Consider the following 27,012-nt stretch of genomic DNA (forward strand, 5'->3'; position numbering starts at 1 on the left):
AATTGATAATTCCTAAATCTGTTTGGGTAATATTCATTTCCATTTTCGAAATTTCAAACAATAGAAGTTGTTATCTCCAGAAGTATATTTTTATTTCTTATTTCTGCAAGACGAATATCTGCTATCTCCCTATTGTGTCTGAAAAAAATGACGTAACACGATATATTGAGTTTTATTGTTCACCATCAAATAAAATTCTTATCTCTTTATCATATTAACGCATCAAAATACTTCCTACATGTGTACATATTTTTTTGTACCGTTTTTTTGCTCTCCTGTAAAATTACGAATAATGGAGTTAGCAGTTTATCACGTTTCACCGACGATATGTAGGTTACCTGAAAGTATTTTATAAAAATATATTTGGGTGTCCCCAAAAAAAGTTACACATCAAAGTTGTGTTTTTTTTTCTAATAGAACACTCTATATATAAATTGATCTTTGGATTCTAGGAAAAAAATAAAGGTAAGTTTTATTCAAGAAGCATATACCTAAAATCTAAGTATTTTGACATATTTCACATTTTGTGAAAATGAAGAGTAAATTTTAAATTTCGATATCAGCTACGTAAATTTTAGTTGACCTTGTATAGCCTGATATTTAATTACAGTAACCATTGTATGTTAAACCAAATTGAAATTTGACCCGAAAAGTTATACAGGGTGAGACAAAATTAATGTGGGTCATTAGTCACTTTTAAAAGCAAGTTACTCCTTTATATAATAAACACCCAGTGTATTATTCCGGTGTTCAATGGGGAATTTATATATCTTCAAAATATTATTAAGGTTGCCTACCCCTCAGACAAAAATTTTCCTAGATATTTTAATTTTTATGATTTTGCGTCAGTAGATCTTTATTATTTGAAAAAATCTAGGTGGCTGTGATATACCTTTTGTTAATTTAACAAAAATTAAAGATTGTAGAGTAGAATACTCAACGGTAATAAAAAGATTTTACACTTTTAAAACATATTTTAATTATTACCCAATTAAAACTAGATATAAACCTATAGTTATGTGACAAAAATTAGCTAAATGAAATAAAATGCTCCCTTTCCTGTTAACTGCATAAAATGATTGTCTTTTCAACAGGACTATTTCATTTTAAAAGGTATATGTGGAGTTCTACCTCAAAAAGCAGCTATAATAATTTCTCTCATGTTGTCGACAATAGTTGGTCGAGTTTTTTAAACACTGTCTTTAACATATCCCCATAAAAAAACAGACTAGATAAAATCAGGAGCATTTAAGTATTCTATTAATTCTTTCTGAAGTAGGACAAGTTTGCATTTTCGGTAAATTTTTGAGAATTTTTTTTGTTTTAACTGACATAAAATGATAACTAGTCGCTAAAGTTGGACTAATTGGACAGCTATGTTGAAGTAACGTCAGACATATCACCAGCCACCTAGATTTTATCAAATAATAAAGATCTGCTCTCATCAAATCATGTAAATGAAAATATCTAGGAAAATCTTTGTTTGAGGGTTAGGCAACCTTACCTAATAGTATTTTGAAGAGACATGAACTCTCCATTGAATAGCGGAATAATATACCGGGTGTTTATAATATTGCCATTTAAAATAAAAGAGTAACATGCTTTTAAAGGTGACCAAAGTTCAATATTAATTTTGTCTCACCCTATATACCTTTTTGGAGCAAGTTTTAATTGGATTTAAAGTACAATAGGTAATTTAACTACATATTATGCTATACCGGGTAAATTCCAATTTATGTAGCTTTCATTGAAATTTAAAATTTGTTTTTCATTTTTAGAAAATGTTAAATATGTCAAAAACCTTACATTTTAGTCATATACTTCATTAATAAAACTCACCTTTATTTTTCTACTAGAATCAGAAAATCAATTAATATATAGGATGTTCCATTACAAGAAACACAACATTCATATTATGCAACTTTTTTTGGGGACACCCTGTAGAACTCTCTATATTTTTAAAAAGTACTCTGAATTAACCTACATATGCTCACAAAATTTCATTTCAATACAAACTGTCGTTCTCCTTGGACGTATGTGAGGCGCCACCCTGTACAGGGTGTTCAAATCTCATTTTTATTACGATTTTTTTCCAAAAATTTCTGAACGAGTGTCGATATTTGGATGAAAATTAGTCTCTGGATGTTTTTTGACATAAGAAATTTGATTTTGATTTCACAATGACTCGTACTTGGGTGGGGGGCACCATGCACCTACATGTTTTGGTACTGTTTTGAATAGTAATAATTTTTCGCCCGTGCCTTTATTAACTACTGAGTGAATTCATTTCCGCCATTTTCTACGCAAAAAAGGTCTCTTGGTAAAAATCACTACGAGCAACCGTTCTCAAGATAATATGTGGAATTGAAATTATTAATACATATGTCATAACTAACAAAAAATAAACATATTGACCAGATAGTTATTTGACTGAAATGATAAATTTGGGCCTTTTTTTTAAATTAATCATAAATTTTTCTAGTAAAAAATATAATAAAATATTTTCATCAGAAAAAAATTTCAGATCTATTATTTGAGTCTAATAAATATCTGGTAAACATGTTTAACTTTTGTCAATAATGACATGTATTAATTATTTCGATTCCAAATATCTTAAGAACCATTACTCGTAGCACTTTTTACCAAGAGAACAGTAGTTTTATACAGGTACAGACGAAAAGTTAATACTCTTCAAACGAGTTAAAATTTTGTAGGTGACGCCCCCTGCAAGTAGGAGTCATACAATTTGTCATGTCAAAAATACCAATTTTCATCCAAATATTTACATGACTTCAGATTATTTGTAAAAAATCGAAACAAAAATGAAACTTTTACACCCTATATCTCCGAAACGAATCATTTTAGGACATAAATTTATATAAACTGTTTTACTTATTTTTATCTGCACATTATGCTGCCGGAGTTTCCCTAATACAATTCGTACCACCCTGTATAAATGCTTTTATAAAAATTTCCATGTTAATATCACATAAAACATTTTTTCCAGATAGAAGTAGTAGGTATTATTTTACTGATTTTAAATCTTTTATTAACTAAAAGAATGTTTATTAACAATTTACTTAGAACTTTTAAGATAAATTGATAAAATATATACCTGTAATAAATTAATTACTTAATTACCCTTGTAACTACCTATAAACTACTAATATTAAAAATACAATATATTATTTGCACAAATAACTTCCCTATAAGAAAAAAATAGCACTCGACAAAGAATTAGAAAGTAAAATACCATTTATTACGTAAAGTATCTATGTATCTATAGTATAATATATACCAGGTACGTCCCAAAAGTGGCTCACCCTATGTAACTTTTTTATTTTTTCAAACAAAAAAACGGGATTTGGTATGTTAGTATATGACCTAAATTAGGATTAATTATTGACGTATACAATTGTTTTTGGTTACTTCCTGTTTCACCGGAAATGAGTACAACTTTTGGTTTTTAAACGGCACCCTCGGTATATTTCTACTTTATTCGATAGAAAATGACATTTTGAATAGAATGACATATATCATATGTCAACTTTTGATATTTTCGCATATTGTTTATTTTCAATTGTAAAATGCAGTTGATAATGACAATTTGACTCGAAACACCAAGTGTATGGTACCAAATTATTCGTAAAAAGTGCCTTTTCCAAATATTCTAATGAGCCACCCTTGTTGCATTTGAAAAAAATGCGATATGATTAAAACTACGATTAAAAACATTAGACGATCAAATCTATTTTTCCAAATTAACATAAGATATGCCATTCTATTCAGAGTGTCATTTTCTATCCAATAAAGTAAAAAATACCGAGGGTGCCATTTAAAAATCAAAAGTTGTAGTCATTTCCGGTGAAACAGGAAGTTACCGAAAACATACCCAATCTCGTTTTTTTTAAGCCACCTGTATATCTATTCAACTGTATGATCGAAAAAAAACGGCGTCAATGGCGGCTGGGGAATGACAATCGATGATAATTTTGGCGAGGTCCATCTCTAGACGTCATTTACTAAAAATTAGCATAAAACACAAAAAAAATATTTTTTTTTCCGGAACTACACCTTTTAAAAATAATTTTTACTCGATATAAAAATAAATTAACCTTTTTAAAGCGAGCTGGCAGTAAGCTCCGTTTAAAAGTAAAGAAGAGTACGGAAGATTTACAGAAAGCATCTAGGGCTTGACCTCACCAAAATTATCATCGATTGTCATTTCCCAGCCGTCTTTGATGCCGTTTTTTTTTCGATCGTATGGCCTCTCTACCCCCTTATTTGAATATGGTATCTCCAAAACCCGCGACAAAACCTATAAAATGGTTTTAAAATATTCAATGTTCCATTTAAATATAGGTATCTTATAAAATCGTTCTTGCATGGTTCTTTACCATATCTAACAGTTTCTCGCTAGCAGACTTCGTTCTCAAATATAATGCAATAACTAAATCTAAAAAATCTCTTTATTGGTGTAATTTAGAATCTTTGTTTATTAAAGACAGGATGCACGCAAAGTGATAAGTTAAATCCAAAAAGCTCCCCTTATAATAATAGACAACGAATCTAAATGCCTCTTATCGTATAATTGTTACAAAAATAATAAAAATATAACAATAACATAAACCTTAAATGTAAATATTGATTTTTCGAAATGTAAGTCAGGATCACAATGCATGTTACTTTCATTGTAATAATTGTTGTCGGAAAGTTGAATGAATGAGTAATTGGCATTACAATTCTTTTTAGTGAATCGAATCACACGATTCAGTTTCTCATATTGAATTTACTCCTACGATTCGTTCATTTGAACGAACCACATGCACAATTTACGTTTCATAAAAACAAGAATAGTAACTGGCACTAACGGCGATAATTTGGTAGGACAATTATTGCTTAAGAGACCAGAAAAAGAAATATACAGTTCTTTCATTTGTTTGGTTTGGTTTGAATACTAATAATTAACTATAATAATTAATAATTAATGAAAACTATAATTTGTTTTTTCAATACTTTGACACTGGCGTAATTGGATTGATTATTTTATCCAATAATATTAAATTATCAATATTACTATATAATACCGCATGATCGAGAAAAAATGGCGTCCAGTTGGCTTAGAAATGAACATCGATGATATTCCCCATATAATTTTACATATAACATGACAGTGATCTTGATTTTATAACCACCGCTGATGCCATTTTTTTATCACATTGAGCAGAGGCCAAGAATATTTATTTGGAGTTGCATAAAAACACGATTTCATCTTTTAGTCCGACATTTAATAGTCGGTAATATTATTTTAACAAAAATATTAACCTGAAAAATGAATACCTTACAGATACTCCCCTACTAAGCACAGTATAAATAAGTTTTTTCTTGTAAGTATCTTTCTTGTCGTTTGCATTTAATGCACATGATGTTTGTTTAGGGCTTTTGTGCAAGTCTAAATATTGGTGCCTGCATGTATGCCTATATCACCGCTGGCGCATGGCGCCGCGCCGTAGAAACGAACGATCGCATTGTGATCCGATTCAATTCTCACGATTCTTTTTTACGGCTCATTTTTCAAATCTTATGGATCCGTGCTGGCCACGATTCACGATTCAATTGAACAACCGTATTGTAAGCAATGAATCAATTATCACGACACTTTGAACGCACGATCGCATTGTGATCCGATTCAATTCTCACGATTCTTTTTTATGGCTCATCGGTCAAATGTTATGGATCCGCTGGCCATGATTCAATTGAACAAAAGCAAGCAATGAATCGAATCTTACGATTCATTTTTAATATACGTTCAAGTGAACGATTCGTTCAATCTTTGCCCACCTTTATCAGTTTTGATCAAGTTTGTCAGTTTTGACGTAGAGAATTTATACACCAACGTCCCTTTAGAGGACTCGTTAGACATTGTCGAGGCTAGATTGAGGGATGACGTAACGTTTTCCGAAAGGACTTCGCTGCCTCTTGGGGGAGTTATGGAGCTCTTGAGGTACTGTCTGCATAATTCTTATTTTCAAGTTAAAGAAAAGTTTTATGCTCAAAATGATGGTTTACCTATGGGTTCCCCGCTCTCTCCAGTGATAGCGAATATATACAGAGAAGACCACGCTACTAGTAACATAGCAAGTTGCCGGACGAATTTTCGTTTACCCGTTTTGCGTTCGTACTCGAGATTCACTGCCGGCTAGTCGGCTGGTCAGGCAGTACGCAGTTGCAGTTGTGTTTGGACGGGTCGGTCATGACAGACTAGGAATACGACTCGAGGAGTGCCGAGTATTTATTATTTTAATTTTAAGTATTTACCTTCACTTAAGGTAACATTTAAAATAAAAATACTTAAATATTTTTTTTGGAAGTGTGTTTACAAGCCAAAACTAACAATAAATAAATTCTCTAAACCCAAAAAAAAATAAATATTACTCTAAATAAAAAAAAGTTATAACAAGTGTTCAAAAAGACCATCTTCTTGTGCTAGACAGAAGCCTAGGCGGTCGTAAAATCCCCGTCTGACATTGGCTAACATATTATAGGGCTAATAGTTTGGAAAGCCTCTCGTATTTTTACTTGAAGCTCATCCAGATTATTAGCCCTATTATGACCATACACTTTGGATTTTACAAAACCCCACAAAAATAAGTCATTGGGAGAAAGATCTGGTGATCTAGCGGGCCACAAAATAGTTCCATATCCACTAATTAGACGGTTGGGAAAAGTATTGTTCAAATATTCATGAACAATACGGGCATTGTGGGCAGGACAACCGCCTCAGCAATTTGATTACTTGAAAACGTGGGATTTTGATCCGCGGTAGCACAAATGAACACTTGCTTTAACTCCTGTTCTTCATTAATCAACACATCAGGCTTCATTAATCAACACATCAAGCTTTTTTTGTTTTTGTGGGAACACGCACCCATGTCTTTCAAAATGATTAATAACTCTTGATACAGTAAGTAAAGATAGAATTGGCCTGTCTACAAAAGTTTGTGGAAAAATTGTTTGTATATCCCGATAAGACCTATTTTGGAAATACCATTTTACAATTTGAATTTTCTCACGAACTTCGTAAACATCCATTACTTTACTTAAAAAATAAATTTTACACGAGAACTGTCGCTAGAATCTATGTATTCGTTTTGGCTATTAAAACACGAATAAATGCGAATTCTGAAACATTCTTATCACATATCTACCTATTTTTATTTTATCGCATTTTTTCGCCTGCTTTTTATCCGGCGGACGGGTATACGCTAATTCGTCCGGTTCTGCCTATGTTACTACTACGGTGGTCCGGTCTGTATATGAATGGTTTGAGACCAATGCCATTAGTACCGCGGTCGTCAAACCCAAAATCTGGCTTCGATATGTTGATGATACCTTTATAATCTGGAACGGAACCGATAGACAGTTGGATTCCTTTCTTAATCATCTTAATTCACGAAATAACTCAATCAGATTCTCGATTGAGAAAGAGAAAAACTTCTGTCTGCCGTTTCTGGATGTTCCTGTAAGTAGAAGCGATGGTTTCATTAGCACTTCTGTATACAGAAAACCAACACATACAGGACAATATTTAAATTCTCAGTCGAACCATTCTGAAGCAACCAAAAGAGGTATAATTAAAACACTATGTCATAGAGCAATCAGTATATGCAGTGACCAAGAATCTCTGAATTCTGAACTAAATAATATTAAAACCGATTTGCTTCAGAATGGTTACTCTGCAAAATCACTAGACAATATTATATCCAATTGCAGGTCCGGTTCATTGGTACGCCAGCCTGAGGAGGATGCTCTCTCTCTCTTGACGATTCCATATGTGAAAGGAACATCGGAGAAGATCAGGCGAATAGCTAAGCAATATAAAATTAAAAACTGTTTTTAAGTCTGGGACTACTCTAAGAAGTGTCCTAACAAAAACAAAACCTGAATCATCAAACCAAGAGAAAGAGTGCATCTACCAGGTACCTTGCGAGTGCGGTGAGTCGTACATTGGAGAGACAAAACGTCCTCTAGATGTGCGACTTGACGAACATAAAAAACATACGCAAAGAGGTGAAACAATGAAGTCGGGTATTGCAGATCATGTGTGGTTCAAGCAGGGTTGTCCACAAAGAACCCCATTGGAAAAAGCGCAAATTTAAAAAGAGGCCGTATTCATTTCTAACAATGATAAAATCTTTAGCAATCCTAGTATGAAAATTTCAACAATATTAGCAACCACTTATAAAACGCTGCAATGCAGGTGTACTTAGTGGAAAACCGCATGTTTGACTGCACCCAACAAATTCACGGGTGAATGCTCGGCTCTAGTATATAAGCTCAGTAGTTTTAGGATTTAGTTTAGTTCACACTTGATAACGGTCAGTGATACTTCTGACTGAAACGTTGTGTAAGCAAAAATAAATAAAGACAATGCAAGTCCGAAACTCTTTTAGTTTTAATACTGAATCATTGTCTACCACATTCAAAGTAACCTTTAATAGTGTTCCTCATCTATGACACATGAGTATATACATATGTGTATAATGCCGTTGATGTAAATTAAATTTAAATAAATTTGTCCTTATGTTTCTGATCCACCACATCTGTCTTCTGCCTGGACCTGACCTCCCTTCAATTTCACCTTTGATGATAAGGTGGTATGGTAGAAGCCGTGTCGTCAGAGCTGCAAGCTCACAGAAAACTTAAGTCTTTTTTTGACTTAAATCATTTGATTTTATATTTCGAAAGCTTTCGACTTAAGACTTAAACTGTAAGTCATTTTCAAATTGACTTGTGATTTAAGTCTTTTAAAAGATTTAACTCTTGATATTGATTTTCTTGAGTTTTAACTCACTTCTAATATTAGAAGCTCTCTCTTGGTTCATGCGATGTAATACGAGTCATTTAGCATGTGTTCCGTTCATGGTATCTTGAGTATTCAACGAAATACCCACATTTTCAAGGCTTCGATCTTCCTCATTGTAGTCTCTTTCCCTCTATCCTGGTTTTAACCTCTACGTCCTGATCCAAATCCTCAATGATCAAACATTCAAGATACCTGAATTTAACTACTTCTATGTCATATAACTAAAAAATTAGAATTATAAAATATGTAAATTCATACCTTAGAATTAAATTTTATGTAGATCAAAGTTACTGGACCCAGCTAGGGAAAGATGAACTTGCAGCAGCTCTCAAGAAGAAAACCAATGCCGGCGTTGCAAAAAATGTCATTGTGTTTGTGGGAGATGGCATGGGTCTGACAACAATAACCACGTCCAGGATATACGGAAAGACAGAAAAAGGATATCTGGCATGGGAGAAATTTCAAAACTTAGGAGTATTGAAGGTATATTATTAACATATTCCTCTGTTAAAGATTTTTTTGATAATTAAACTAAATTACTAAAATATTATATTATCTTGGTATCTTTGAAGACTTGAAAGAGTCTACAGCAAAACCAAGACCAAGATCAAGAGTCTTGATCTTGCACTTGATCGTCAGTATATGTATATATCGTATTGTCTCATTAAACCGGTATTCCTTCAACCGTTCAACCATATTAATTAGTAATTCGGTGTTGATGTCTTCACTTTAATTTAATTTATAGATATTCTTTGCTTTTTTATTACTTTACTTTATAAATAGAGAAGAACCTCTGTGAAACAGATCGGGGAAGTTTAGTTAGAATTATAAAATACGATCCTGCTTGGGCTGCTACAATCCTGCTTCAAATCCCAACCCAGCAACACCTACCAATTTTGAGCTATAGTTACTTTTATTTTGGTTGCTCACTTCCCGGTTGGCAACACATGAGAAGCAAAATCGCTAAAACTGGTTCCTACTTGCGCTGCTATACCCCTGTAATCCTCCAAATTTCATCCCAGCACCACTTGCTGTTTTTAAGATACAGCAAGTTTAATACACGCATAAATTTGAAAAATTTGTGACGTCACATCAGAGGGAGGAGGTTCTAAAAATGTGACGACCTGTGACAAGGACAGGGGGAGGGGTTCAAAAGTCCTAAAATTCGTGTGACGTAATTTATGGATGGCCCCCAATGAGCCCATTACGTAATTTACTGGCAGTTTCGTTGTGAAAGGAATCCTTAGGATCATTTTATATTTGATCTTTTACAGGTTACATGATTGGAAAACTCCAATTCCCCAATTCCCGATTTCCAGTAATCAAAACGAAATTTGCTGTATTTCAAAAACGGCAAGAGTGGCAGGTATAGCTATAGGGTTTGAAGCAGGATGAGGCAGGATTATAGCAGCAAAAGCAGGGACTTGTTTCACCCATACTGCTTTTATTGTGTTGCTATGTGTGACGTCACCAATCAGACTTAAACTTGCTGTATCTTAAAAACAGCAAGTTTTGCTGGGATGAAATTTAGAGTAGGATGCAACAGGAGCACAACAGCGCAAGCAGGAACCAGTTTTGGCGATCCTGCTTCTCATGTGTTCCCAACTGGGAAGTCAGCAACCAAAATAAAAGTAACTATAGCTCAAAATTGGTAGGTGTGGCTAGGTTGGAATTTGAAGCAGGATAAAGCAGGATTGTAGCAGCCCAAGCAGGATAGTGTTTTATAATTCCTGCTTTCAATGAGTTGCTAACTTCCCCGATCTCTTCGAAACAGCTGAAACATACGCGTTTCTATCATCCTACTATCAATTCCTATCATTGTAAACAACATCATAATACACATGCTACCGATATACCAATATGTATATCTCATAATGTAACCGTATTTTTATCTATTCATGTATATCTATGATTTGCCGTGACAAAATCCAACATACATATACATACAGCCGTTACTCGCTGACGAGTATTCGACACACATAAAGAAAATGGTCACGCAAGGCGTTTTCTTTCATGAGCTTTTCTGTGACTGAAAAGCCCGATACGTGATGTTATCTGCCTACCGCACTCCGGACATTCAAAAATCTCATTGCTTTGTTGCCTCTCTACTTTTTGGTTGCGCTGTTAACTGAGTTTACAACCCTTCTCCATTGAGTTCTATTGTGAGCTGCTTTTTCCCACTCATTCTGCATGTTAATTCCCTTTAAATTTTCGTGGAAAATGTCCTTGTATCTTTTCAGTTGTCCACCCGGCCTCCTCTTACCGTCCACAAGCTCACCGTAAAGCAGAGATTTTGGTATGCGGTTTTCTTGCATTCTGCATACGTGACCAGCCCATCTTAAGCGGGATTTTGTGACCATGACTTCAATACTCTCGCAGTTAGATTTTTCAAGGACCGATACGTTTGAGACATGATGGAACCACCGGACTCTTAAGAGTTGTCTAAGGTGTCTCTGTTGCAACTTGTTCAATGCGTTCATGTGTCGGCGGTAAGGCACCCAGGTTTCGCTCCCATATATCATGGTGGGGATTATAATTGCTCGGTATACTGCAAGTTTTGTTTTTGTACTCAAGTATGATTGTAGAAAACCCTGTCTTTTAATTTCCAGAATGCCCTTGAGGCGCTACTAATCCTGTGCTGAATTTCAGAGTCAATATTGGCCTTTTCCGAAATCAAACTGCCAAGGTAATTGAATTCCGCCACATATTCCAATAGTTCTTCTCCGATTTTTATAGCATTGTTGTGATCTTCCGGGTGAGTGCACATGATTTTAGTTTTGTCGATGTTTAGCTTAAGGCTCAAAGCCTCGTATGCCCAGGTATATGTGTTCAACATTTCTTGTAATTGTTGTACCGTGTTTGCAACTAGAGTGCAGTCGTCAGCGTATTGAAGTTCTGTGATAAATTTTGTACGTGTTTTTGCCCTGAGTCTTTTTATGTTGAACAGACCGCCGTCATATCAGTATCTAATGCCCAATCCTCTCTCCTGCAGTTTGCTGTCCACTATAATGGAGAGCGCTGCCATGAATATGTTGAATAGGAGAGGCGCTAAGACACATCCCTGCCTAACTCCTGTATTTGTTAGGAATGGGTCTCTCAGTGATCCATGATGTGACACTCTTGACTTGTTGTTTTGGAGGCTTTTACACACTGTAAGAAATTTGTTGGGTACTCCGAACTTTTCCATAATTGCCCAAAGCGCATCTCTGTTCACAGAGTCGAAGGCTTTTGTTAGATCGATGAATGCAACATAAAGTTTAGACTCCTGCTCTTTTACTTTTTCCTGTAGTTGACGGATGGAAAATATGGAATCGACGGTGCCGCGGTTGGTACGAAAACCCCTTTGCGATTCTGGAAGGATTTTTTCTATATATGGGTGCAGGCGGTTTGACATTATTTTTGCAAGAATTTTTCCGCCGATAGCCAATAGCGAAATTCCCCGGTAATTTCCGCAGTCTGATGCACTTCCTTTGTTCTTAAATATATTCACTATATTCGCATTGCGAAAATCCTGAGGTAGCTCTCCGCTTTCCCATACGACGTCAAAGAGAGCCTTAAGATGACCAATAAGTTTCAACAATGATCTGAATATTTGACCAATAAATCCAACAATGATCTGAATAGCTGCATTTAAAAAACTTGTGTCACTGTAGCATTCGATATTTTTATCGATTCGATAAAACAATCGAAACCGTACCATGTAAACTGACTGTTTAGTTAAATTAGTTAGCGATAAATGCAATATTGATAAGTAGATAGTTACTATATCAGTTACCGTTATTAAAATATCCTGCGAGTTGCTAATGATCTTTTTTATAAATTTCAGGTTTATTCGGCCAATAAACTAGTTCCAGATTCCTGTAGTACCGCAACTGCCCTCTTTACAGGCGTCAAAGCTAACCATAAGACATCTGGGGTAGATAATACGGTCGCCTTCAATGATTGTGACGCATCTCTTAAGCCAAGAGCCCAATTGGATAGTATTATTCAGTGGGCAAATAATGCAGGAAAATCAACAGGTAACTTGACCACATTTTGTCTGTAAATTTATAAAATGTCTATAAATATTAAAAAAATGTTTTAAGTAAATCAATAATTCTTAGATTTTAAAGATTTTTGATCTTCATAACTACTATAATTTGAAAATCTAATTACGCCACTGAGTTCTGCGTGAAAAACTGTATGGTAGGTACTGTTTTCACCGTTTTGATAAGTTTATAGATAATAAGGTAAGAAAGGGGCTAAAAATTGAACATTTTCAAATTCGCACTGTATTTCATAAACCAAGGGGGCTAGGATAAATGTCTTGCATCTTTAGTTTCATAAAAAAGTAGTACAGTGATGTGAAAACAGCATCTTTGTATCTCTACTCATAAACGAGAAACCCCATAAAAGATAGTGATGTAAACTTTAGTTACTTTTATGGACTCGTAACTACTAGTTACTTTTGGAAATAGGACTCGTTACTTTAGTTACTTTAGTTACTCGTTACTTTGGTACTTAGTATCGTTACTTTATAATCGTTGTTTTGTGTACAGCTTGGAAGACTTGGGCTTGACGTGGAACTTCGTTACTTATTGTGCGCGGCGATCTTCGTTGCATGCTCGGTTTAACCTATAAGGGGTTTCTACTTTCTTCTAGTGTAAGGGCTTAATAGGATAATTTCAATACTCGGTATTCAAGTACTGAATAATATGTTTTTATATGTATAATATTTTTATAATGATATGTTAAATAAAACTATGTACTATTAATAAAATTAAAAATAAAAGAAAACAAATGAAACAAAGAAAATATGTGTATAATAAATATAAAGTAATTTTTTATATTTTCTCTCTCTCTCTTTCTCCCTCTCTCTCTATTTGTATTACATAATAAATAGGCAAAAAAATGTATATATATATTTTTGTTAAAATGTAAAAATATTAAAAAAATGTATATTCCTCTGTGGCGGATTCATCCCTTCAAAAAAGTCCTTTGGATTAAAGCAGCAGTGTTCACTAAAAATTACTATTTTTATTTTGTAGATTTTCTTACAGTGTAAGTGGCGAAATATCTATTCTCTTTTGAAGAAGAAAAATATTTGCTCTGCTTTTTCAGATGTTAACATTTTTTGTGACTAACGTGAATCAATTTTTAATTAATATCTAAGACATGTTAATCTAAATAAACAATTCTATTCTATAAATAAAAAGCGACAACAAACGGACAGACCGCCTCCGGGTCGGCATGAGCCAATCCATAATAATTGTAATAAAAATATCACACATTTGCCATCCAAAACACCAGCCGGCGTCAAGTCAACACTTTAAACATAAACATATTGATAACAACTAGACCTACGTCGAAGTAAGGAATATTTCAGTATCGAGTTTCGAGTCCTCGGTTCGTGCATTTCCAGGGATTACGATTACTGCCGGCGCAAAAGTAACGAATTAGCTTAGTAACGAGTAACGAGTCCTAAATTCAAATAGTAAGCGTTACTTCGAGTCCTCGTAAAGTAACTGTTACTTTGTAACGATTACTTAGAATTTTTACATCACTAATAAAAGACACTAAACTGGGATACCCTGTGTTCCCAAAAAAATAAAAAAATATAGGTACAGGATACTCTTATACAATGCGAGAGAACGGTAGTTTATATCAAAATGAAATTTTGGGAGCATTTGTAGGTTAATTGGAAGCATCTTTTAAGAGTGTCCCAAAAAAAAGTTACACATCAAAGTTTTGTTTTTTGTAATAGAACATCCAATATATTGAGTGTTATTAAAAAAGTATATGACTAAACTGTTAAGGTTTTGGCTTATTTAACATTGTCTAAAAATGAAGAACAAATTTCAAATTTCAGTAGAAGCTACCTAAATTGGAATTGACCCTGTATAGCCTGATATTTCGTTAAAATAGCCATTGTATGTTAAACAATATTAAAATTTGTCCCAAAAAGTTATACAAGGTGGGACAAAATTAACATTAACATTGGTCACTTTTAAAAGCAAATTACTCATTGATTTTAAATGAAACACCCTGTATATTATTCCGATATTCAATGGAAAATTCATATATCTTCAAAATATTCTTACGGTTGCCTACCCCTTAGTTAAAAATTTGCTTGGATATTTTCATTTTTATGATTTTGCGTCAGTAGATCTTTATTATTTGATAAAATCTAGGTGGCTATGATATACCTTTCGTTAATTTAACAAAAAATAAAAGATCTAGAGTAAAATAATTAACGGTAATAAAAAGATACACGTGGCTGCGAGGAACAATATATTAAGAAAACTAACCCACAGTAAGTGGGGCGCTAAATCTGATGTCCTAAGAACGACGGCACAAGCGCTATGTTTCTCCACAGCCGAATACGCCTGCCCTGTCTGGTCAAGATCGGCGCATGCCAAAAAGATCGATGTAAGCCTCAACGAAACTTGTAGACTTGTAACAGGGTGCATGAAGGCTGCTCCGCTGGATAAACTGGTACCAAGCAGCAGGTTTTCACAGTCCTAACTCACGTAGGGAGGCACATGAATTCAGCGAGAAGTTTAAAAAAACTTTCGACAATCGTCATCCACTTTTCGGGCAATACCAAGAATCTAAAAGACTAAAATCCAGACGACGATTTCTCAGTAGCCCCCTGGATGAACCACCCACAAACTATCCTCTGTCAGAAAGCCTGCCGAGTGGTGCCTCGTTCAACTTTAAAACCTGGAGAATGTTGAACCGCATAAGAACAGGAGTTGCTCCGGTAAAAACCAATCTGATCAGATGGGGCCTTGCGCAACCAAATGACGACAAATGCGACTGTGGGATGATACAAGATATGGAACACCTTCTAAAGTGCGTTAATTGTCCTGCACATTGTAACTCCGACGATTTATGGCAAAGCAAACCCGAAGCATTGGACGTGGCTCAATATTGGGCCGAGAAAATATAGATTGTTCCGGACATGAAAAAGTAAAGTAAAGTAAGATACACGTTGAAAACATATTTTAATTAAGAAAATTACGTAAAACTTTTTGTAGCCCCCATATAAAATACCAAACGATGACATGAAAACTTCAAAATATAGCAATAAAGCTTTGATTGTTGTTTTGCTAGTTTGATTCTTTTGTTTTATTGTTATTAGAATAGAAAAATAAAACATTACAACGACCAAAAAGCAATACAAAGACACAAAGTGGGTAGTGCGACCCCAAACCTTTCATTAGATTAACGTAGAGATCAGACGATTATATCTGTTTTATCCATGAGTTTTTATGATAAGAGTAACTAAAAATGATATCAACCCTCGTTGGTTCAAGTTGCGATTTGCGATTTTGTTGCGAATGTAATTTTCCATTGAAGCATTTAGTAAACCGCGATTGATTTTTTTTTCTGATTTTATTTATTTATATACTCTGTTTTTTTTTCTCGGGTAAGATTTCGACAGACAATGACAGAAGAAAAGCAGATGACGTCCCATACCAATCTATTTATTTTACTAAAAAAAGTTTCTGATAATTTTTAAGTTAACTATGGATGGGTTTAAATATAAATCCGTCATACGTGGTCTCTTGTTGTTTTTAACCAGTTTTATTGGTTTATTTCAAAAATGACAGATCGTATTTCAATTTTATTGGTTTGACGGAACGATGAACGACAAACGGACGCCGATGCGTATGAACTCGCCTCAAGACTCGCCTTTAGATTTTTGTCGCTTGTTAAAGTGTTGCCAAATTATAGGTTATAATTTTGTGTCAATTTTTGTCAAATACTCTGCGTTTTGGAAGATGGTGCATTTTGATTCGTGTTATTACGTGTGTTTTGTGTCTTTTAAAGTCAAGTGGAGGAAAAATCGAGTGAAAATTAATTGTAGACCCAGAGCACAGTTTATGGTTAATACTCGCTGTCCAGGCAGAAAGTCTTATACACCAATAAAGTTACCATCAATAAAGTTCGTATACCATCTCGTCGTAGATAAGTGCATCTCGAATATGGTAAAAAGACCATACTAAACACATACTAAAAACTGGAGTAGCTGTAAAATATAGACATCACACGATAGGTAAATAATGGATTTTAGTCATAGATAAAAGAAAATAATCTTCTATTAAGATAGATATGAAACTTAATAGTAAAATTTTGGGTCAAAGCGCCCCTCCGTGTTCTTAGTAGAGACTACGTTTAACCCAGCGCCTTCACCTTTTCTGCTGTAAATATTTTTTATGTTTATATTTCATTTCAAAGGATTTAGTTTTAAAGTTACACTGATATATTAGTATATCAGAGTAACTTTAATAAAACATAAGAATATATATATTTTACAGTTTATTAAATATAAATTTTGACTACAAGGTAGAAAGTAAATCACAATATTTGATAAAACTTATAAGTATACCATTTTTACAGTTAATAAATAATAAAACTATTTCTGACTATGATATTTAAAATTTAGATAGATAGAATATTAAAAAACATACCGGAATTTGCAGACGCAGGCCCAAATTCAATAAAAACCAAAATTTTTCCTGCGAAAATCGGGCTTTTTTCACAGAAAAAGTATTTTTTGATTTATCAACAATCATTGTCAAGTTGACAATATACAGGGTGCTTTCTAATTACTCTAAAAAATTGTGGTGTGATTCCTCATGTGTTCTTAAAACAATTTTTATATAACCATTGGGTCTAAAGTACTTCCTTTCTGATCTACAGGGTGTTAAAAATTGAAAAAAAAATCGATATTTTGCTTAAAATAAATGGTACACTACTGCTTTCTTAAAGAAAATATATTTTTTTTCTTGGCTGGCCATCCTTTTTCAACAAAATTGATCTTTTGAGTTTTTCTTGTTCATCAAACGGTTGCCGAGAAAAAAATAAATATACTTACTAAGAGCCCGCCTTAAGCCGTTTTCTAACGATTTTTTATTTTTTAGATTAATTAGGAAACACCCTGTATATGCATATCACAGGCAACCAAATAAACTAGTAACCTCTAAAAATTATTTTTCCTACTACTAGCGACATACCGTGTTTTTAGTGAGTACTAAATTATTTTATCAAAATTTCACCATATAAGTTTCCAGGCAATGATTTTAGTACTGCATAAAAATAATGTTAAAAGGTACTGGTTTAAAAAAATTAAGATTAAAGTTAATTATAAATATTTAATAATTAAGATTAAAGTTAATTCAATAAATCAATCTTTAAGGTATAAAATTTGGTAAGTGTTATTATTAATAAAATAGTTTGTTTTATTTATGTTGTTTTATTTATTCCTGTGGAATATTACACATTTGTATTTGTACATAAGTTATATTGATAAATATAATCATAAATGCGGGAAGTTTCATAAAGCTTGAACGACAATAAGTAAGAAATAGTTCTTTTTTATATTTTTTTGGTATGTGGTGTCTTGTTCTTGTTTGTTTTGTATTAACACATACCGTTTTTTATTAAATTAAATAACTCGATTACATTTTTTCAGTTTTATACAGTTTTTTTCACAATATTTTGAAGTCAAATTTTAAATAAATTTCCTTCTATGCGTTCCAGTTCTACCAACTCATTTCTTTGTAAAATAAAATAAACTACTTTGAAATTAAAACGACAGACACATCTATCACTGTCAAGGATCTTCTCGTTGGACAGACTCAAAGGACAGACTATAGAAAAGGTATTATTTTCTAGAGCCAAGATCATAATATACCGGGTGTGTTTCAAGAGTGGTTCGCCTCTATAACTTTTTTATATTTTCTGATAAAAAACGAGATTTGGTATGTAAGCCTATGACATAAATTAGCATTATTCAATTCATTTCGATCACTTCCTGTTTCACCGGAACTGACGACAACTTTTGATTTATTCAATATAAAATGACACTCTGAATAGAATGCCTAGTACAATATTTAAATATTAAAACCGCAATCGCAGGTTACAGTCGCAACGATTAAAAATCGCAACCGCAGTTTCAATTACAATTGGAGAATCGCAGTTTTGCTCATCTCTACTGTATACGGTATTTATCTAGTCTAGGTTGATGCATTGACTATAAAAAAGCATAATTTAATTCAAAGGAAGCTAAAAAATTCCAGGGTTTGTAACAACAACCAGAGTGACTCACGCAACACCAAGTGCATTGTATGCGCATACGCCTAATCGGAAATGGGAATGCGAATCCATTATTCCTGAGTCCGCTGCTGATTGTAAAGATATCGGCTATCAGCTTGTGAAGGAGGGAGGCAGAAATATTGAGGTACAACCACGACAGTACTTTATAACAATTCTAATTACTACAAATTCTAGTTATTCATTCTGTAACGAATGTGTTCAATAGTTTAACTACTAATTGTCAATTTATTAAATCATTAACTCGTCTATTTATTAATTCATCAATACATAATTAATTCGTCTCTTTGTTAATTTCTTTTAATATATTAATTAATTAGAAACAGTAGTAAATTAATACATTAATTAATTCAGTCATTGATTCATTATCACTATAACTCATTAATTAATTACCTGACTTTTCTTCCCTCATTGACTTATTAATTCATTAATTGGTTAGTGTATTAAATTCAGTCAGCTCATTAATACCATATTTCATTAATTCATTAATCTGTCACTTCGTTATTCGTTAATCCGTTCAGATATTAATTTATCATTATCAACAACTGGCAAGAAAAATATTGATTTTCTTTACCTTCCCTTAATTACTTGTAACTTTAAATATAATTTTCTCCAATTTCCCCTTAACTAATGCGATATGAAAAATAACTGAAAAAAAATTACAAAGTTTATACTTAGGTATATAATTTTTAGGTAATCATGGGTGGTGGACGGCAATGCCTGGTCAGTAACGTCCAAAATAGCTCGGCCGATCCAATAGACACTTGGGCTTGCATCAGTACCGAAGTGGGAAGAGACCTTATCTCCGATTGGAAAACAGACAAAGAGGTTCGAAGGGCCACCTATCAACTTTTAGAGAACAATCAAGATTTAGAAAATATGAACGAATCAGCTGAATTCACATTAGGTAACATAATACAGTTCTTTTTATTTCCAAACTATATTTATAGCAGTATATCGCTTTTTGGCGTTTCATGAAATTAATTAGAATTCCTAAAAACTATATTTTTTGTGTCACAATATCCTCGATCTTACATTCTGTGTAATACTTCTGAAAATGTTTTATATTTATATATACGTAGTAACAGGAACTTCGGACTTCCAATAGCTTATTTTACTTACAACTACTTTTTTACAACCACTTACTTACTTTTACCTAACCTAACCTAACCAAGATACACATGATAAACGAATATCTAGGTAGGTACGAAGTGTCCCAAATAAATAATCTGAAGTCGACTGGTCTGTCTAATGAATAGGTTGTGCTATAGTATAGTAGAGTGGCCATATACATATCAAATATATACGGATTATCGCCTATCCCTGCAATGTGTTGGAAATGAGACCGAGTTAGAGACAACTAGATAATCGGTCCATGTATATTTCACATAAGTCCGTCTGTTAGGGCAGATACTGGCGCAACAGCGCAACTCCAAAATTCCGAATATCGATTAGCCAGGATTAGCCAATTGTCGAACGGGAACGCAAACGAAAGCCGTACGAAGTGGGACGGAGCCGTACGAATGAACAGCTGGTGCTAGCGTCTAGTCTCTTATTGGTCTGGATATCCGATCGACAATTCAAAATCCAGGCTTGCGCACTACGCTTGAGCACAGCTAACTGAGCGACTTATGCAAATTCCTTCAGAAGATTTATATACCCATTTCACCGGCTTGCCTTCACAGAATGCAGTTTGGAGTCGATATTCTTTAGTTAATATATATATGAGAGTGGCGCATCCGGTTTATCTATCCAAAAGTATGCCGTTCATCTGCAACGTCGTGACTCTGGTAGGTGGAAAAGTCCGCAAGACGCGTAACCGCATTATATTTGTCGCCCAACGTGAGCCAGGGTCACGACGTATATTGTATATCTTAATATTAGTGATGGCAAAAATCGATTAATTTCAACAATCGTGTACTCGAGTTTCAAGCGATTTCAATAATCGAGCGATCGCTTGAGGAAAATATCGTATATCGTATAACGGTCGTATAAATTTGCTACATGCAATATATGTAGAAAATTGGCTCGGCTTTTTATCGAGTAAGTCACATTAAAATCAGTTTTCAAATTATTTCATTCTAGGATCGCTTGCGTTCATCGCTAGTAACCCCTCACTTGCATCGCTCGTACATAATCGAGCGATGTCGGTTATTTCAGTGATCGAGTACTCGAGCGAATTTTCAACATCACTAATTAATATCAACCCATAGTATCCAGTTTTTTAACCAAGTCCCAGTCTTACCCTGTACGTATTATTTATTATTTCGATATAATAAATCTGATTAACTAATTGAAACTACACATTTCACGATCGCCGGCCAGTATAGTAGTCTGACGCATCTCACCTGTCTATCTAAACGTAGGCCGTTTATCTGAGACGTCGTCGTGACCCTAGCCGTTTGAAGAATCTGGAACGCGTGCTTCTGCACTATATTTGGCGCCCAACGTGGGGTCGGGGTCATGACATGTATATATTATTATCAACCCATAGTATCCCACTGTCCATATAGCATTAACCACCATGTACCAATGCCACTTAGACCTCTCAGTCTTAGTCAGACCCTGTACGAATTATTTATTATATCGATATAATAAATCTGATAAAACTAAATTAAGTACTGCTGTGATAGTATTTAAAAACGTAATAATTAAAAAATAATTGATTCACACAACTGGTTTTATCTCATTTTGTAGGTATTTTTGCAAACGGTCATCTTAAACTCGAACATGAGCGTGACAAAGGACCCGAAGGAATGCCATCCCTGAGTATGATGACGGAGGCAGCTATTAAGCTACTTAAAAAGAATGGAAATGGATATGTTCTAATGGTAAAAATTAATGTAATAAAGTGCCGAAGTAATATTTATTTTCCTTAAAATTAGATCATGTAGGTACACACCAGACAAAAAAAATAATTTCTTTTTAACTGATTTTCTTTTACAAAAATTGTATAGAACGATTTTTTTTAAATATCTACTCTTTTTTCTTCTGTTATCTTTTACGTTAAGCGTTTTAATCACGTGAAAACATTAGGGGAAAGTCACACTATACCGTTACGGGTCGATTTAGTCTCTCCCCTAAATGTAATAAAAATGGTAGTTTATTGCAAATTAATGCTCATCTTGAACGACACTTTAGGTAGAAGGTGGAAATATAGATCAAGCTCACCACCGAGGTCACGCAAGAAAAGCCTTAGATGAAACTGTTGCGCTCAGTGATGCAGTCGAAGTAGCTTTAAACATGACTAGTGATGAAGACACTCTCATCATCGTCACAAGTGACCACTCTCATTCCATGGTGTTCACAGGTTATCCTGATCGGGAACAAGGAGTATTAAGTATGAGATATAATCTGTTTACTTTTAAATATAGGTATATTTTTATTCTAGTACAAGTATCTCTAGTAGACATAATTATCAAGTAAAATGTGAGTTATCATATTTTCAAAAACGTCTATAAAGTTATTAATCTTTAACTTCTAGAAATAAATACTCGTATTAGTCGAAGCGTTGAATTAAAAAAATTGTGTGTGCACTATGTGCGCATATTTGAAGTGAAACTTCTTACTAACAGCTATTAAATTGAAGGATTTGAAGGATATATATTTTTTTTCGAATGCTTTTTATAAACTTCAAATAAATTAAAGTTAATATAAAACCTTATACTATTCTATCTTTATAATTTTATAAGGTTTTTTTTAATTTTTATTAAAAAACGATAATTCTATCACTCGGCCGGATAGCTGTAGCCATTAAACCAAAACACTGCTACATCTATATCTCTGACTAACTGCTACTAACCAACAATTTGTTTTGTGTGGTCTGTTTTTGTTTAAATGTTTTGTTCATTATTCATGTTGGGGATTTATTTTTAAATTAATGTTAATCGTCAGGCAACCAGTAAACTCATAGAATATGTATTTCTTTTGCATAATCAGAATTGTCATTCTAAATTTTACATAACCAAATTGTCACTCTAAATCGCTGTCTCGCCAGATGTCACTTGTCTTGTCATTATTCAAATCATTATTCGAATTCTCAGAATGTTGTTAACAGAAGTTTCATCTTAAAGTAAAATTTTAATCAATCACAATTGTTTATCTCCATCATTTACCGGATTAATAATACAGAAATTATAGTTCAATTACAAACAATTCATTATTTATAGTGATTTACAATAATTTTATTAAATTATACGAATATTCTCGTTGGTTATTGGTTTGAAATAAATATGAAACTACACGCACACTAGTGCGATCACGGCCTCTATCACGATCACGATCAGGGCAGCGATAACATGAACGATCATTCTAGCACACACCAACGAGGTCACGTTCACCGCCGTACCTATATGTAGTGAGCTGTCCTGTAGATATACATAGGTACAAATTAAAAATGTGAATTTTGTATACCGAAAAAAAAACATTCTTAAATATTTACCTACAATATTTAAACTTAAACAATAAAAATGTATACATATGTACTATCCAATCCAATTGCAACACCAATTTTACCTCAAACTTTTTATTTTTAATTCTATTATTTTTGTAACTTGGATCGCCTGGATCGGATAAGTCATATAGAATTTTGTGTATTTTTACAGCCTTAATTAGCTGCTCTGTTAACTCCATTTCTAAATTGCAACAAGAAAAAACACACAAAATAACGAAAAATTCCTATCAGTTGCGTCGCGATCACGCGATCAAACTCGACAAGTTGAATCTGATCACCACCGCAGAATAGAACGCCGGCGCCGCCAGGCCGCTTCGTCTCCAAAACTCGATCGCGCCAATGTGAAACGGCTCATATGTATTCTTCAGCAACTGTTGGCCGCGGCCGCGTGGAGATCGTGATCGCGGCCGTGACCGCACCAGTGTGCGTACAGCTTGTCAGTGTCTTCCAAAGAAAATGCGAGTTAAGAAAGCTAAATTCTTTACCTAAATCGTTATTCAGAAGCTACAAACCTATCGATGAAAATATGCATGAAAATTTACTTCCTAACACACAACCAGACCATTCATTGATACACATCAAGGTTGGTCAGTATCAAGTTTATTGTAGTGATTTTCATAGCCGCGTATGGCACAGATCGTTACCCAGTGTTGCCACAAGCTTATTTTTCATCGGGGTAGACAATCACGAGATAGCGGAGTTAAATTATTTTACAAAGGGATAGATCTACCCCGAATACCGCTATCGCTTCTCCTCTCGCTAGCTAGCACGTCACGACCATCTCAGGATCGTCACGGCCGTCATTCAAGGCCGTGTGTCACTCACGCGTAAAGTTTCACTTCAAAAGAACGTATAAATATTTAAAGATAGATGATGAGTCCAAGACACCTTTTCATTTGATCATTGTCTACTACCATCACACAAAAAATTATATGTCATCACAGATTATACACTATCTGAGATGGACCAAAAGCCTTACACAAACCTTTTATATGGAACTGGAGGTCCAAACAACTACCAATTCAAAGTTTCATCGACAAACGAAGTGGAAAGGGCCGATCCGTCCCAGGAAAACACGACTGATTTTGAGTACTCCCAACAAGCTGTCGTATACAATGACGAAGTAACGCATGCTGGAACAGATGTCTTAGTTTATGCAAATGGTAATGTATTATATTGTACTTTACTCAATGGACATAGAACAACTACGTATTTTTGGAATCAAAATATAATAATTGAACACAATTTACCTCTATAGGCTTGGTGCATTCTCAGCCGGTGCTGCCACTATCGGAGAATATCGTAAACAATCGGTATAAACAAATACACGCGTTTAAATAACGACCATACGAGAAAAATATATAATTATTCCACAAGTGTTAAAAAAAGTCGTCTTGACTAGTATTCGAACCTGCCTTACTGCGGCTCCAACGTCATAGCAGCGTAAAGTCCTAACGCTATAACCACGCGGCCACCGAGGACTTGAAAGATTCTATGTAAAATTCTTACTTAAAAGATAACGTTTAGTGAAAGTACTTTTTTATGTATAAACATTTATTTAATTCTGTTTTTAGTATTTGTTCTTATAGCGGCAACATAGAAACATTATTTGTAAAAATTTCAACTGTCTAGCTATAACGGTTCATAAGATAGAGCTTTATGACAGACGGACGGACGGACAGCGAAGTCTTAGTAATAGGGTTCCCGTTTTTACCCTTTGGGTACGGAACCCTAAAAAAGAGCATACCATTAATACTGCAAATTATATTTTATCCTCTCATAGCATATGCCTATTTATTTTTTTGATTATGTAACGAGCACTTTGTTTTTTCTTTCGTCGAACTGCTTGAATCCATTTTGGTTTTGAACAAATCGGTGTGAGAAACTAAGTTATAAAATGTTATTTTGGGAGAGTTGAATATCTGGAAAAGCTATGTTATTGAATATTATTGCACCCAACAACGCCCTAATTACGCTCTTCTTTCCGCGTTAACATTTTTTCGGCAATTTTATTAACACTTGAAATTGTCACAACACAACAGGACGCCTAGTTCGAATTCTTTTTCACTTATTTTTTACTACCCGAAACAGCATTACATCACACAAACTTCGTACCTGAGTCTTTTATAGTCTCAAGAACTGCACTAGCAAAAAGCTAAAATACTTAAATATTATGATAAGGCCACGATTTCAATATTACTTTAATGCGATCAACATGAACTGTAACCGGGACGGCGTGAAGTACAGAGCAAAAACTTCTGATTTCTGCCGCATAGAGCGCTGCGGTCGAAATTTTTTGAAATCAACTGAAATGCATCAAGCCTATACACAAGTGCTTTAGAGGTGCTTGTCCTTTAGAGGGCACCAAACAAAAATAAACTCTAACGTTTATTAATTTAAAATTTACGTGGCTTATGTTTAAGATCATTTGAGACACTAACGTAACACTCCACATTTTCGCCAACTAGATTATTAACATCGGCTAGATTTTAACTCTTCATGTAAAAAATACTTGGTAGTTCTATTTCTACGAAATATTGAGACAACATCCATTTTTACTTTAACTTATCACCTAAAGGTTTAATACGTTTGTTTAAATAATACTTTATTTATTACAGTGTAAAAATCTTACGATGTATTGATATGTTTTAGGTCCAATGGCTCACCTATTTAACAGCGTGCACGAACAAAGTTATGTAGCTTACGTTATCAGTTATGCTGCGCAAATAGGAGTATTCGAAGGATTCAACACAATTGATTCGGGAAGCGTCTCTCTTAGTCAGTATTCAAATTTAGCTTTAATATTTTTTGTCTTATTATTTAACAAGGTTTTTTCGTTTTTGTTATATACGTAAATCACGCAAATCAATAGTATTTGTTTCCTTAAATTTAACCAAAATATGTTTAAGTAAAACTTCTACCTCTGTAATAAATATTGTGTAGTTGTTTTAAAGTCTCCTTAAATTATTTAATAATTGTTATTAAGTTAATAAATATGAATTTTTATAAACCTGCTACGAATTAAAACAAAATATACTTCTGCTGTACAAACACATCTCACCATTCTTTGCAACCCAAAACTTTGCGATATTAAACACGATCAAAAATGTTCTTATTGGAAATATAACGCATTCAAAAGCAGCTTCAACAGCTAAGAAGGATAGTTAAATTAAAGATTTGATAGTTTAAGACAAATAATGTACTTACAAAGTTCCAAATGTAGTGTGTAAGAATTCATCATATGCATAAGTGAGTAATAAGACCAATGCACAAAAGAGTATCTTAGAAAGCGAGAAATATGGATTTAAGGTGTCAAAGACTACTTTCTATGTCTATGTTTCTTATTATTTTCTTCTATATATACAGCTTATCTGGAATAGTCCGGAATAGTAAACCCCATATCTCAAAATCAGACCTCAGCAATCCATAAGCACTTTCCAATAAGTCTTAGCACACTGTCTAAACTTTTAGGACAGTGTACCAACTAACAACAGTAGGAGAATGTACGAAAAAGTTGTTATACTCTGCCACTGACATGATATTGCTTATGCTTGATAGTATAGATCGAATTATCAATATTACGATTTGTTAT

General features: G+C 33.8%; 1 protein-coding gene across 2 annotated transcripts in view; it reads left to right on the forward strand.

The window, feature by feature from the left end:
* The window catches only part of LOC115874252 (alkaline phosphatase-like), a 34,403-nt gene extending 7,928 nt beyond the window's left edge, over positions 1-26,475 (forward strand). For both annotated transcript variants that reach the window (XM_030889349.1, XM_030889348.1), the window contains exons 2-9: positions 9,147-9,349; positions 12,693-12,885; positions 18,934-19,094; positions 19,661-19,874; positions 21,665-21,798; positions 22,109-22,307; positions 24,365-24,583; positions 26,073-26,475. In XM_030889349.1, the coding sequence (XP_030745209.1) occupies positions 9,147-9,349; positions 12,693-12,885; positions 18,934-19,094; positions 19,661-19,874; positions 21,665-21,798; positions 22,109-22,307; positions 24,365-24,583; positions 26,073-26,275 (1,526 nt within the window). In that variant the 3' untranslated portion in view covers positions 26,276-26,475. The remainder of the gene's footprint in view (positions 1-9,146; positions 9,350-12,692; positions 12,886-18,933; positions 19,095-19,660; positions 19,875-21,664; positions 21,799-22,108; positions 22,308-24,364; positions 24,584-26,072) is intronic.
* The last annotated feature ends 537 nt before the right edge of the window (positions 26,476-27,012 follow it).

Source organism: Sitophilus oryzae, unplaced genomic scaffold (genome assembly GCF_002938485.1).
Source record: "Sitophilus oryzae breed Bouriz unplaced genomic scaffold, Soryzae_2.0 scaffold_125_pilon_pilon, whole genome shotgun sequence".
Taxonomy (NCBI): domain Eukaryota; kingdom Metazoa; phylum Arthropoda; class Insecta; order Coleoptera; family Curculionidae; genus Sitophilus; species Sitophilus oryzae.